Here is a 15648-nt window from a genome sequence, read left to right as displayed (position 1 = left end):
AAGCACAAGAAAAATGGCAACAGTAAGCAGATCATATTGAATTTTCACATATTCTGTCTAAAATTACAAAGAGGAATTTTACACATTATATTAAAATTATACCTTATATAAAATGGTAATTCTGTCTTGTCAAATACAAATGTTTACCAACTATATTAAAAGCATGATATCTGAACAAGAATCAAGTCATGAACTTTTGTTAAAAGTGCCATTAAACCAATAAAAACCAAGTGATTTCTTCATACTTTCTGCATGGAAAAATTGTTTTTGATTTCGTAATACACATTAACAAAAGCCAGCATTATTTTGTAATACATGCAGTTTAAAAGCTTAAGTGATTAAAACAATTTGTCAAAAAGTGTTGAAAAAAATAAAACCAGCTCTGACAATAAAACCAGCTGAGACAAACTGCCAAACGTATGAGGCAATCCCCATGCATATGACGTAACATATTGAGATGGATTACCTTTTCAATTAATTGATCTAAATAACATACCCAAATTCGGTTCTGTTTAAATGAAAACAAAGCAGAAGGAAACATACCTGTCTTAAATTATCAAGGAAACTAGTAATCACGTTTATCCTGCCATTCTCTCATAATATATATGCTAATGTGTGATGTCCGCATAAATTTAGGTGGCAGGGTCCAGTTTCATAAATTGGCCCCATGGCAAATTTCTTAACTTAAGGCTATGGTGTGACTTTTCCAGCTATATTTGCTTACTATTTAAAGCTCTGGATATATTTGTGAACTAGGTGGCTTGGATGACAACTATTTTCAGTTTTATCAGCCTGTTTAGTACACACTGTTTTGCAGAACTGTCATCTAGAAAAAGGGCTTGTATTTGCACTGTGAGCAGCACATGGTGTCAAAAATGACTTTCGGACATGAAAATTGCAGGTAGAAATTTGGGGTTGGGGTGCATAGACTTATTTCGCTTTGAACTGCCATATACTTCTTTGGTCAAGTGGCTAATATTTTTATGCTTTGTTTTAATATAAGATATAAAAAAATATGAACCTTTTTGACTTCACTTGCGTATTTGATTTTTTATGATTTTTTTTAATACTTGGTCATTGATTGCAGCATTAAATTTGTATATAAAAACCAGCCCCTGCCCCCTTAAATACAAGTCATCTCGATTCTGACTTAGTTACCTACCTTTAACTCAGGTAAGAAAATGCTTTTATTTGTTCAGAGAGGAAACAACACAAAACCTCACCTGAAGTAAAGGACTGTCCCAATATCATGATGAAATCGAAGAAACAAATCGAGTTCATCTATAGATATTGGAATACCTCCTGTCTGGTTCAAGTTTTTCAATAGGCTGAGAGGAATCACCTGTAGACACAAAGGAAGGTTATGATTTAGTTTCATATAGGTTCTTCTTCTCTTCATTCATTTGATACTGGTTATTTTCTTTTGAAGAAAATATAGTTTTCTTTGATGACCTTCATTTGCATATTTGACAAATATCACAAAATATACAATTAAGTGAAAATATTTTCATTATCATTAAAATGGAAAAATGAGTCAGAACAAATTTATCATCTTCGAAATGTATGCATTTTATTTAACATAATTTAGTTACTTCTGATTATGCTGTTCAATCATGTCTAATTGTAAAATCTATGTTTTAATGTCCAAATGTGTCACATATTACATGCGTGTGGAAAAACAAGCATATCCAGCTACAAAGACCCCACCATACACAGTTTCTGACTTCAAATGTGCTTTCAAAGCTCTACTGATATCAACAAAGCAAAAACTTGTGCTTCATGTAATAGCAAGCAATATGTTCCCAATGTAAGATTACAAGCTCTTGAAAGGCTATCTCTCTCTTATTATCACTGAAAACCCTAAAAAATATGCATACATTAAAAAAAATCACTGTGTAACTCAGTGAATCATTAAAACGAAAGTCGTAGTGGCATAATTATATGCAAAATAAGCCACAGTGCTATAATTATGACAGACTACAAGCAAATCCTGCCAAACCTACATTATGGAAGAAAGTGATTAAGTTCAATTATCATATCTGACTTAAGTCTAACAAAACAAAGTAAAAATTATTTTATATATATATATATATATATATATATATATATATATATATAGCAATTAAACACTAGAAAAACCTATAAAATATATTTATTCCCTACATAATTTTAAACATTTGATGCCAGGTGTGATATACAAGACATGAAGTTGACAATGTGGCATAAAATAAATGAAAAATGTCGATAAATTTCATTATGTTAAGAACCCATGAAAACTTATTTTGGATAAAGTGTTAACTCCATACCTCGTGAATCTATCACATATTACTGAATACTAGTTATTCCACTAAATCCAATACATAAAGATGTGTCATATTTTCAATCATGTTTGTAAATTTGTACCTTCACACCAGCTGCCCTCAACCTCATCAGCTCTTGTTCCAGAGGGATCCACCGTGCAGGTATCTTCTCTCCCCAATATGGCTGCTGTGATGCCACCTCTACAATTTTCCTCTTCAGATCCTCTAGTTTTATGTCCACAACAGTGTTGTCAATGGCAAAATCTTCATCAACCAAGTGAAACCTGCTAGGTTTGTCTATTAGACAAGAGCGGATGGCTCTGAAGTATCTCTCACAGATTTCACGTACTTCATGATGGCCGCTCTAGAAATATAAGTAGATTGGTATGAAGTAAGTAATGGCAATGCTACCTGCTTTATCAATGATAGCAATATTTATAGACTATCCATGCCTATTCGTCATAATTTATACATGTTCGTGGGTTGGTAACATCTGCTTTTAGTTTGAACAATAAGGGGGGAACAACTTTTCAATTTCTCATCATTAAAAGGCATAATTAACAACCTCAATCCTATCTGGTGATCTGATTTGACCCAACACATATTTGTATTATGTACACTTTCTATTAAAGATTTTAATATATATTTATACAAGTTCTTATCCTTTTCTTTTGCTTAATGTTTTATTTTTTTAACACATCCATTCATTCATTTTATGCATCTCAATTAAAGCTGATTAAATATTTTTGAAGATTTAAAGTTTTAAACAGCAGAACATCCCTAGATTGACTCATCTGTAAAACCTTGAAGAATGTGTTTTGTATACAGTAAGGCTTCCCTAGACTGATTCCTATGCAAACCTTGCAGACTAGCTGTATGTTAGTATACAGTAACACTTTCCCAGAGTGACTCCTCTCTAACTTTTGCAGACTTGTCATCTGCTTTGTTTTTGGTACTTTAATAATAATCTTATATCCATATCTATAACAAAATATATTTAAAAAATAGCATGTCTGATTCATTCCTTCCAAATATTCCCTTTCACTTCAGAAGCATGAACAGGTATGTCTTTAAATATTACAAACTAATATCAGTTTGTTTTGTTTATTTGTTTTAAATCAGTTATTTTGCATAAATGTGCATCTCACCTTAAATATAAGCTGCATAAATTGGGAGAACAATTATTTTTCATTTTTCTATGTTTATGCTCAAAGTGCAACAAAAAAACTTATCTATCATAAGACTATTGCAGTGATACATGAGGTCCAATTGTGCCTACTTTTGCTCACTTAGATAACAAAGATACACAGTAGATCAATTTACTAAGCTGACCCATGTAGCATTGTAAAACATCAACCACGTTGTATCGTGCTGATTTTACCTATATTATAACAGTATATAATAAAACATTATTTCCAATGATAATGTTTTTATCAGATACAAAGCTCTCACTCCTGCTCAACTCATCTAAGATCTTAATAATCTATTTACCATGTCTAATCAATGATGTCTCCACTATGGCATAAAAGCTTAGAAAATGAGACATAAAGTCATCTCATTAGTATGTGCAAATCTCACTTATTTTAGAACCTGTGTAAGACTATGATGATTTCAAATTTTACCCAGAGTGGTGGCAAAGTCAACTAAATACAGAACATTACATCATAAATAAGCAGATCTTGCTTAAGTCATTAAACATATAGGGATATTTTAAAAAAATTCATTACAACTGGAAAAGTTCAGTTGCTATGATGCTAACAAAATGAGTAAATAAAATGTAAGATAATATTATTAATATCCATGAATCTAGCTTACGATCATACTCATTTATGATCTTGATAATACATGCCTATGTACCCAGTTTGATCAAAATCCTTCTCAACATGTAATCTCCTTGGTACTACCCTCACTTATGCTGCAAAATGTGTTTGTGGACCCTGTTGTGTACACATTCTCGAGGAAAGGTTTACTTTACTGACTGAAGGAACATAGTTCAATTACAGAGCACAAGTCTAAATCAAGTGTACTCATCCAGTTTGCACATAATTCTAACCATGCAATTAACTCGTCATTTTGTGACCAATGGCAGACCATTTTCTATGTTATTACAAACAGTATGTATGTATGTATTTTTGTATGTATGTATACTATAATTGCTGTTCATGCTGTTTTTATATGCATACATAAGTAAATCCTATGATGTATTTGATCTTTACAGTTATAAGCATGCTGTAGCTCTCAGCGAAATTAGTTACATGCTGAGGTACCAGCTAAAATAAAGAATTATTATCCTTTTTAATTGACAGTATTTCACTATGAGTCTTTACTAGCAGTCTGAGAAGATGCCATGATGGCCACCACATTGGCAACATGAAATGGCTAGGTGACATCAGACTTATTTTACCTTGGATGAATGTTCCTGACACATTCATGACAATTTTACCAAATGAGTAGGATTATCAGTAAAACGATTTTCAATATGGCTACCCTTATAAAAATGCTGAATGTCCGGAAGAGGCTATCATAAGTTTAGATGAACCAGACCACAAGACTGAAGTTCCTCTTAAGTGTTTAGGAGTAGTATATAGCATTAAGGATGCTGGACTCCAAGGAGACTAACAGTCAAAAACCATACCAAACACGTTCTTCTGGTACCTGCAGCCATAAATAATATATCTGAAAATATTAGCACTGTGTTAAAGCTGAAACTTGAATCTCTATGAAAGTGGAGCCATAAGTTCAATCTTTGTTTTGTGTAAACAGAAACTGTGAAAAATAATGGACAGATTGACTGGCAGATGAACCAGTTCATTGATTAATCGTCTCCACCCAATATCTGCCAAGTGGAAATTTTGTTTACTAATGGGTACACAATTACAGGGTTTCTGCCACAAAGTCTGATAAAGATTCAGACCTTTTCCAGACAAATAAAAATATTTCCAGACCAAACCACGTGACAAGTTTATTGACCTACTGATAGCAACACAGGATTAACTTTTCAGAATTTTAGAATGAATAAAAATGGACTGTTTCTTGGGGCATAACTTGAGTGCTGAATCTAAAACTGAATTCATCTTCATGATATCGTTTCAGATAAATTCTCAGGAAGCATTGAGACAAATGCACCATCCACCATTTTTAATATTTAAAGGCACATGACCATGCTATATGACTTGCTTTACTCCTGAGATTTTTTCTATTCATCAAACCATCATTGCCTTTTCTGCGTTGTACCAAACTGAAGTTACAGGCTCCGAAATGAGCAATTTTTGTGAATTTTTACTGCTGAGACAAGTCTGAGCTCATATGACAGTAAGTATAACCTTTTGAGTCAATCATATTTCGGCATTGACGTGTGTACATCATAGTTTACTTATTTTGAAAACAGAGTCACTTGTATATGATGTATGTGCAGTGAAGAAGACGATGTCTAATTCTTCCATGGAACAGGATTCCTAAAGCTGAATTGAGTTAATGGTAAGTAAAAACTTACTTTTGCATCTGTTCTGTAATTAATGAAGGGATGTATCACAGAGTCGCAAGCATGGTACAAGTAGCTCTTTTCACCAGTTGTTACATGAGCACAGACTTGTCTCAGCAGTAAAAATTCAAGAAAATCACATGTTTTGGAGCTCGTAATTTCAGTTTGGTAAAGATAAGAAAAGTAATGTTGTGGCTTAATGAATGTACACTATAGCGAATATATCTGACTTAGGTTTTTTCCTGTTTACCAGCTTGTTCATTATAGTTCTCAGTTATTCTTCTCAGTTTATGTGGGTGTATCAGCTTGTTCACTATAGTCTGCAGTAATTGTTATTGCTTTCATGATTTGAGCATGATATTGTAAGTATATCAGTTATTCATCATTCCATATCTACTTTTTAGGAAAACTTAACCTAGTTTACAACAGATAAATAAATGGCACTACATATAATGTGACGAGCACATGTTGATGAGAAAGAGATTAAATATTTAATTCATTTTTAATCAAACCGTAGTCAAAGTTACCTCAATATGTGGTAGAGTTCACAAGATTTTTGTAAACTCCACACATCGCAGTGATGGTGGAGAGAGTGGAGAGCATTATTAAAGAAACCCTTGCGGAAATCGGGCAGTGATAGTTGCTAACTTACTCAGGAAACGGTTAACATGTGAATGTGCAAAGAGTTTGTTTATTGGCACAATTGATATCAACACCAGCTATCTGATGGCTTGAAGCCAACAGCTTGCCTTGAGCTATAATATAACAGGATGATAAAATCTGGCTAAAGCGAGGGAGTATCTGAAAGGTACGGTCACTTAATGTACCTCTAAAGAGTCAAGGGCAAAGTTGTTTTTGCTTTCCTAACAGATGATGGCAAATTAAACATTTCTTAGGTGACAGTTGCCCATTTAAGCTGGTAGCATGATCCCTGTGTGTGTGTGTGTGTGTGTGTGTGTGTGTGTGTGTGTGTGTATGTATATATATATATATATATATATATATATATATATAACTCACCAGGAAACAAATACATACCTTTACAGTATAAAATGTAATATACTTTACACTGTAAAAATCAAAAGTACTTGACAAAATCACATTTGAAAATCTTGATTTCCAGGTAACACATTTGATACTATAAAGTAGTTTTGTCAATCCAAATTAGCAGGTACTTCCTTGGCACCTATGCTAAAGCCAGTAAATTTGCAACTGACCACTGGCACAAGTAACTGTAAACTGTTTGATATTGGGTAAACATATCTGGTGATTTTCATACTATTTGATAATGGGTAACAAGGTCTCATGATTTTCATACCATTTGACAATGGGTAACCATATCTGGTGATTTTCATACCATGCGATAATGGGTAACTGTATCTCATGATTTCAATACTGTATGATAATGGATAACCATATCTCATGATTTCAATGCTGTATGATAACGGGTAAATATATCTCATGATTTTCAATACTGTATGATAATGGGTAATATATCTCATGATTTCAATACTGTATGATAATGGGTAACCACATCACATGATTTCAACACTGTATGATAATGGGTAACCACATCTCATGACTTCAATACTGTATGATAATGGGTAACATATCTGGTGATTTTCATGCTGTATAATATTGGTAACAATGTCTCATGATTTTCACATTTCTGTGGAACTTCAATGAGTGACACTTAAGTCTAAAAATCAACCCTCAAAACCTGTTTTAATAAAGAAGAACTGCAGGAAAGTTGACAGTGTCTGACTTATAGGTCCAGGGATTCAGTGTTCAATATCCACCCTGGCAAGGCCAGGTCAGCTGACTGTGTATGTACCAGGGAAAAGCATGTCACTCCCATTTTCAAATGATACAGACAAAACAATCAAACCTGCCTAAAATAAAGACATGACTGCCGATGGCAGAAGGCAAGGTGAAAAACCTTTTTGGTCACTTGCTGCAGAAGGCAGGGCGAAACCAGTGTTTGGTTGTGAAAAATATGGCCACACAGGACAGGTGACCAATTATTACATGAAATCTATATCGGAAATTTTCTGGGAAGGAATTAAAATAACATTGTGATCAGGTGACCGTTGAACTCGGGTGCTGTTATGACAGAAGTGTGTAGTGTTTAATAAGCCATACAAAATCAATAAACCAAGTAACCATTTTCCAGTACCACATCTGCTGTATACAAAATCCACTGCTTTAACATAAAATTCTTAGTTTCAGAAAAAGGTATGCATTTAAAGACGAATCAAAAAGAATTTTTGTTCCAGGTTAGTTAGATGAAAGGATCAAGGCACTATAATTGCAAAATTAATCACTGTGAAATATTAAAATAATATAGACTGATATAAAATAAATACAAAAATATAGTCAATCAATCCTTGTGAAATATTAAATCAGTTGCATTCTTCTAAATTGTTTACTGGTACCAGCCTTTCCACTCCCTGTGCAATGTTACTGGTACTGGCCTTTCCACTCCTTGTGTAATGTTACTGGTACTGGCCTTTCCACTCCTTGTGTAATGTTACTGGTACTGGCCTTTCAACTCCTTGTGTAATGTTACTGGTACAGGCCTTTCAACTCCTTGTGTAATGTTACTGGTACTGGCCTTTCAACTCCTTGTCTAATATTACGGGTACTGGCCTTTTCTTTCCTTGTCTAATATTACTGGTACTGGCCTTTCAGCTCCTTGTGTAATGTTACTGGTACTGGCCTTTCCACTCCTTGTGTAATGTTACTGGTACTGGCCTTTCCACTCCTTGTGTAATATTACTGGTAATGGCCTTTTCTTTCCTTATCTAATATTACTGGTACTGGCCTTTCCACTCCTTGTGCAATGTTACTGGTACTGGTCTTTCCACTCCTTGTGCATTGTTACTGGTACTGACCTTTCCACTCCTTGTGTAATATTACTGGTACTGGCCTTTTCTTTCCTTGTCTAATATTACTGGTACTGGCCTTTCCACTCCTTGTGCAATATTACTGGTACTGGCCTTTTCTTTCCTTGTCTAATATTACTGGTACTGGCCTTTCAGCTCCTTGTGTAATGCTACTGGTACTGGCCTTTCATTTCCTTGTCTAATATTACTAGTGCAGGCCTTTCAACTCCTTGTGTAATGTTACTGGTATTAGCCTTTCCACTCCTTGTGTAATGTTACTGGTACTGGCCTTTCCACTCCTTGTGTAATATTACTGATACAGGCCTTTCAACTCCTTGTGTAATATTACTGGTACTGGCCTTTTCTTTCCTTGTCTAATATTACTAGCACAGGCCTTTCAACTCCTTGTGTAATGTTACTGGTATTGACCTTTCAACTCCCTGTGTAATATTACTGGTACTGGCTTTTCTTTCCTTGTCTAATATTACTAGTACAGGCCTTTCAACTCCTTGTGTAATGTTACTGGTATTGGCTTTTCCACTCCTTGTGTAATATTATTGGTACTGGCCTTTTCTTTCCTTGTATAATATTACTAGTACAGGCCTTTCCACTCCTTGTGTAATGTTACTGGCATTAGCCTTTTCATTCCTTGTGAACTATTAAATCTGCTGCATTTTACATTGTGATGAATTATTTACTGGTACAAACCTTATCGCTCCTTGTGAAATACTATACCCATTGAACAATGTCTTCTGAATAAATTGTTTACTGGTACTAGCCTTTTCACTCCTGGTGAAATATTAAATCTGTTTCAAGTTACAATGAGATTACATTTTTACTGGTACAGGCCTTATCACCCCATGTAAAATATTACATTTGTTGCCCAGCGTGTTGTGACAGAATTGTTTACTTCAAGACTCTCAACAGGATTTCAGGATGATGAGTCCTGGACTCTTCACTCATGGAAATCAGGAGTCCCCCCACTTATATCTGACACTCTTTGGGATAAACTCAGGAGTCCTTCATATTTAAAAAGGTATACAGGAAAATGAAAAGCATGTGTTCATCACTAATAATATAATTATTTATTTCAGAATCTTTATAATTTATATTATCACACTACAAATTATTTTTCAGTACATATAATATTAGATTTAAACATTTTACGGGTAAATTTATTTTAAAAAATGCTCCTTAAACAATATTAAAAACAAAAAAAATACCGCAAGAATAAAAGTGTCAGGAGTTAGTTTCAACCCTAAGACTGATTATTTAAAATGATGTCCAGTTTTCCCACAAGTAAAACAGTAACTCCATTCCAAAGAAGAAACTTGCATTTTACCATATATGTAAACAAGAACTACCATCATTAACTTAAATAATGGAGCAATGAAATAATACAGCAAGCAAAATTTGAGCTAAAAATTGTATTCAGAATAAATATATTAAATAGTAAACAGTGCTATATGCCTTAAGAGTTAACCCTAAAGGGGAAAGGGTGGGAGATGTGGTCTATACAGTAAAAAAAAAATAAATTAATCCTCATACTTACATGTATGGTACCTAACTACATGTAGTTTGAGACTGTAAATTAGAACTGTTGTTAAAGATGAATTTACACAAGCTTTAGGTACTTATATGCAAATATAACCAAAGAAATGGAATTTTCTTCATTTACTTATTTTTTTTTCTTCATTTTGTTGTCATTTTCATCACAAGCCATTTCCAGAAAAATGAAAAAAGATTTTGCCGACTGACTTTGAAGAGTACATTTTGAAACTCATACTGTTATGACCTGTAGAAATCCCACATACTTAAATGGTATATTGCCCAGATCAGAACTTGCATAAGCTTTGATTACATTCATGATTTATATTTGCACAAATTTCATTCAAACACTGTTAAAAGAAAACAGGCCATCATTTATTTGCCAGTCAATGGCAAGTGCTTAGATACACCCCCAACAGAACAGGGTTTTCTGGAAGTACTGTACGTCAGACCAGCATTTGGAGGGTCAGTTCTTTTCACAAGATAATTGCAAAGTTGCAGATTAACTGTTACTTAGTCAAACTGGTTTCATAACTGTTTATGCAAGTCAAGCTGTCAGCTATTCTGAAAACTGGCCATGGATAACCTGAACATCAAAATGGAGATAATTATTGGGGAAAATGAGTCATATCACAGGGATGCATTACTGAAACAAACAGAATCATTCAAGAATTTCATGCATGTTTAACCTGGAAGTTTGGGTTCCTGACAACCTTGTTACCACTCCTTGTGAAATATTAAATCCATTACACACTGCATTGCAACTAAATTATTTATAGTTAATAACCTTACAACTTGCCTGCAAATATATTGAAGCAGAACACACATCTGATTACTGTAATTGCACCAAAAAATATTCAGTACTCAATAACTGTAATTTTAATCATTTGTACTCTTAATTTACTCATGGCTGAATTTTTGTTACTTCTGTAAGGTTTTTCTAACTATGCAGTCATCAATGCTTCACTGACCTAGAGTGGTCCGTTCATAGTAATCGGTGACTATACAGCGATCTGTGCATCACTGATTCAGAATTGTCTTTTCACATTAATCAATGACTAACAGGGATCAATGCGTTATTAATAAGTGACTATACAGTGATCTATGTTTCACTGACTCGGTGTGGTCTTTTGACATTAATCAATCCTGGTTAAGCTTTGACATAATAAACATAATTACACTGCTTTGTACATGTAAATGTTTTAATTTATTTCCTTTAATTTGGAAAATAACATTAGTTATTTGCTCTATTTCTCATCTTATGCCACAGTACTTGATCCTTCAGCAGTAAAAAATGGTGAGAAATGTTTATTTCGTTCTGCATGGTGTCTTTCCACTGGTGGCAGCTGAAGCTTTAAGTCCCAAACATAATCACAATGTTTTGGCAATTTCTCTCCCAATACTGATACATAATATAGAGTTGTCATGATGCAACAGACTGAACATGAAGGCAGTGAACCTTAAACTGGCCCTTGCAAGTGCTAAACAAAACACTGGAAAGATGTATTTTCAATATTGTCAATGGTTTTATTCTTTCTTGCATGATATCTCTATAGAAAACATTCTACAGAAAACCATTTTCATCTAGGCCCATGGATGCAGGTCTTTTGGTGATAACCCAATGTGAAAGTGACCATCCATATGTCATGCAATTGTATAAATACTTTTATTTATTGAATACATGTACTCAGGTTTTGTTTTGTGTGTACAACGATACTCGAGGGTGATTTATGTATATTGTAGAATATTTTGAAAGTTAGTTTGGTTGATCCTATGCTACACGTGTGAAGTGCTTTCAATGGGAAAAAAAGGATGCTTCCAATGCAAAGACAATCTATGACGACTTCGCCTGTGTATAAAATGACTCACCAATTAAATATTTACATTATTGAACATCATTAAGGACTCGCATATCTTACTCGCATATCTTCCGCTGTAAAGCTGACCCAAGTGATCACAGAATGACCAGAGTGATCTGAGTCAACCCATGAAGTCAACCACAGCAGCTGTGAAGCTGAACTATTGCAGCCCTAGAGATGAATAAACAGTGTTGCTGGTCGAGTAGCAGGTGATTGGGCATTGCTGACCGAGAATGGTGGGCACTGACTGCTTGACTTATTAACCTGGAATACTGATTGCTTTATTGGCCAGTGGGACTAGTAGCCGAGTGTGGTGGTGGTGGAATTAACTCCATGCATGTAATTGTTTAGCTGTGGGCTAATTTTTGGGGTTTATAAGACCCAGCGAGTTTTTGGGACTGTAAAGATAATCTGAATATCTGTCCCTTTTTGTTTACATAATTTCACTTTTTGAGTGAATACATTTTACTATATCAGTAAAATACTACATTTCTTTACTATCTGAGTAAAACACATCATTCTTTTGTTGTGAAATTATTGTGAATTATTCACCCCTTGTGCTTGTACTCTGTAAAGCCATTAATCTGTATTTTCATTATTAAGTCTGTGCAATTTATGTTAACTGATCTAATATTTGGGTCATATACATGCATATATTAATCTTAATTGTCATTCAAGTTGCTTGTTATTAAACAATGTCTTTGTATCACCATCAAAAGTGTTTTGTTGTAAATCCTAAATCCCACCCGGTTATCTTGTCACAAATGACATCAGAAGTGGGATCATCTCGGATTTAACAGAACACTGATACTGTTAGACAAGACAGAATTAGAGAAGGGGAAGATACAACTGCCTAAAGAAGTAGAGAATAGGAAATTAGAAAGGGAAAAACAAGTCAGGTTAGAAGAATTGCAGATAAATGATGGAAATAGGCAGAGGGAGTATCAAAGAAATTCAGAGTTAATGCAAACTAAAAGGGAGAGGGAACATGATTTTAAACAGAGAGGTCCAAAATTGTCCCCATTTGAAGACTTTAAAGATAACATGGATAGTTATCTAAACAGGTACAAAAGGTACACCATGGTTATTGTTGTTGTTGTTGTTGTTGTAGGGTTTAACACCATTTTTCAGCACATGATAGGCTATACATGTCGGCCAGTATTAATGGTGGAGGAAGAGCCGAGGAAAACGCTAGAAAGAACCATCAACCCACAAGAAGCTAATTGCATGCTTTCTCAAATACCCACATTAGCTGAATCCAAGACTCGAACCCACGCAGGCAGAAGTGAGATGGCAGTGATCAGTAATAGAGATCGCTTTAGACCATTCAGCCACTCGGGGCCCAAGTACATCCTGCTACAAAAATAGAAAAAAGACAATTGGTCTCTTCATCTTAGCGTGTTGTTGAAGGGTAAAGTATCAGACATGCATTTGTGCTTATCTGTGGTCGATTTGTTGAATTACATTGCATTGAAAGATGCACTTCTGAAGAAATATGAGGTAACAGAGCAAGGGATTTGCAGTAAGTTTAAGTATAGCAAACCCGAGAGAGACGAGACATTCACCCAAGTCATCAGTAGTACGTGCAATTACTTAAAGCGATGGGTGGAATGTGGTAAAGTAATAAAAACATTTGAGGGTCTTATCGATTACTTGTTTCGGGACCAGCTCTTGGCAACTTGTGGCAAGGAGTTATATTTGTTCTTGTTGTTGTTGTTGTGGGGTTTAACGCCATATTTCAGCACACGATAGGCTATGTATGGCGGCCAGTATTAATGGTGGAGGAAGAACCCTGCAAAACCCCGGGAAGAACCACCGACCCACGAGAAGCTACTGGCAAGCTTTCTCACATACCCATGTTAGCCGAATCCTAGACTCGAACCCACGCAGACAGAGGTGAGATGGCAGTGATCCGTTATTTGTTCTTGAGGGAAAAGCCCTTCACGAATATATATGACATGGCCACATAATTGGATTTATTCGCTAAAGCTCAGGGAGGTTCACAGAACATAATCTCATGAGATGCCAAGGGTGGGAATTAGGTCAGGGACCAAATACCCAGGGAACCTGAAAAATCTAGTCCTAAGTGGAAGGGACCAGTCCAGAGAGTCACGTTGGCCACTGAAGGCAGATGGTTGGAAGATGGAAAACTCGATATTTCACAGCAGGCTATGCAGGAAGCAGTGTACAAGCCAGTGGTGCATGCAGCATGGTCGGAGTGCCCAAAGAGGTTCTTACTGACTGTGAAGCGCAATTCACCTCTGATCTCATGGCACAAATTAGTAGTTGTCCCTTAAACAGTTGCGCACAACATCCTACCACCATATGTGCAATGGGTCGGTCGAGAAATTCAACAGGACGTTGAAGCAAAATGTTGCGATGAATATGTGCGGAGAGACCTAAGGATTGAGAGAGGTACCTGAAAGCAATTCTGTTTGCTTATCATGAGGTTCCTCATGAACGCTTAGGCTTCTCCCTGTTTGAACAATTGCTTGGTTGGACAGTTCGTGGTCCTATGTATATTCTACGCGAACTGTGGTCAAAGGAGGTTGCAAATGAAGAAGTTAAGACCACTTACCAATACGTGGTAGATATGCACGAAAAGCTAGAGAGTAAATGTTGAATGGCGCAAGACGAGCTCGCAAAATCTAGTCATAAGTACGTGAAGTACCACTGAGAAACACAGAGTAAGAAGTTTGATGTAGGCTATCAAGTGTTGGTGCCTTTCCCAACAAACAAAAACAAGCTGCTAGTCCAATGGAAAGGGACATATGAAGTCAAACAACAGGGGAAGGGGAAATGGACTATATCATTGATGTTGAAGGTAAGTCTAAGATATTTCATGCCAGTATGCTTAAACTCTACTAAGAAAGACCTAGTCAAACAATTGATAAAGGGGTCTTAAATATAGTGTACGTAGCGTTGATAGAGGATAGCTTGTGTGATGAATCGGAATTTGTGCCCAGTACAGAAACGCCAATTGAATACCCCACTGATGTAGAGAAAGAAGGTATAGACCAGATCGATGTATGCCCGGTTTTATCCGAGGCACACACAAATCATGGAGGTTTTGTCCCAATACCCAGAGTGTTTACAGACAAACCAGGCCATGCTGGACTGATTCAACAGGAGATGAATTTGTATACCTCAGAGCCAATGAAGATTAAAGGATATCCAATTTCTTTAATGCGTGAGCGACAATAAATGAAGAAGTGGGGAAAATATTATATCAGGAAGTAATCGAACCTTCCAGTTCTCCGTACTTGTCCCCCATTGTGTTAGTCAGAAAGAATGACAGGACTAATCATTTCTGCATTGACTTTCAGCAACTGAACAAAATCACCATGTTCGATGCAGAACCAATGCCAGACATAGAAAGTTTATTTTTAAAGTTGGCAGGTCACAAATACATTTCCAAATTAGACCTTACTAAGGGATATTGGCAGATACCAATAGCTGATAATGCCTGTGAGTTAACGGCATTTACGACTCCCAAAGGTCTTTATCAATTTAAAGTAATGCCTTTTGGTTTAGTTAACACCAGTGCATCGTGTGTTCGTCTCATGCAAAACTGT

The 15648-nt window shown here is 35.5% G+C and overlaps 1 protein-coding gene across 4 annotated transcripts in view; it reads right to left on the bottom strand.

The window, feature by feature from the left end:
* The window catches only part of LOC149788810 (uncharacterized), a 104453-nt gene that overhangs the window by 47146 nt on the left and 41659 nt on the right, over nucleotides 1-15648 (bottom strand). For all 4 annotated transcript variants that reach the window (XR_016424254.1, XM_089974939.1, XM_089974940.1 and 1 more), the window contains 2 exons: nucleotides 2404-2664; nucleotides 1224-1342 (listed from right to left, as the gene is read on the bottom strand). Coding sequence is in view for 3 of the 4 variants with exons in the window: in XM_089974939.1 (XP_089831065.1) it covers nucleotides 1224-1342; nucleotides 2404-2664 (380 nt within the window). In the remaining variant the exon portion in view is untranslated. The remainder of the gene's footprint in view (nucleotides 1-1223; nucleotides 1343-2403; nucleotides 2665-15648) is intronic.

Source organism: Sinohyriopsis cumingii, chromosome 11, assembly GCF_028554795.1.
Source record: "Sinohyriopsis cumingii isolate HCF-2022 chromosome 11, ASM2855479v2, whole genome shotgun sequence".
Taxonomy (NCBI): domain Eukaryota; kingdom Metazoa; phylum Mollusca; class Bivalvia; order Unionida; family Unionidae; genus Sinohyriopsis; species Sinohyriopsis cumingii.
This window is presented reverse-complemented; position numbering and strand designations above follow the sequence as displayed.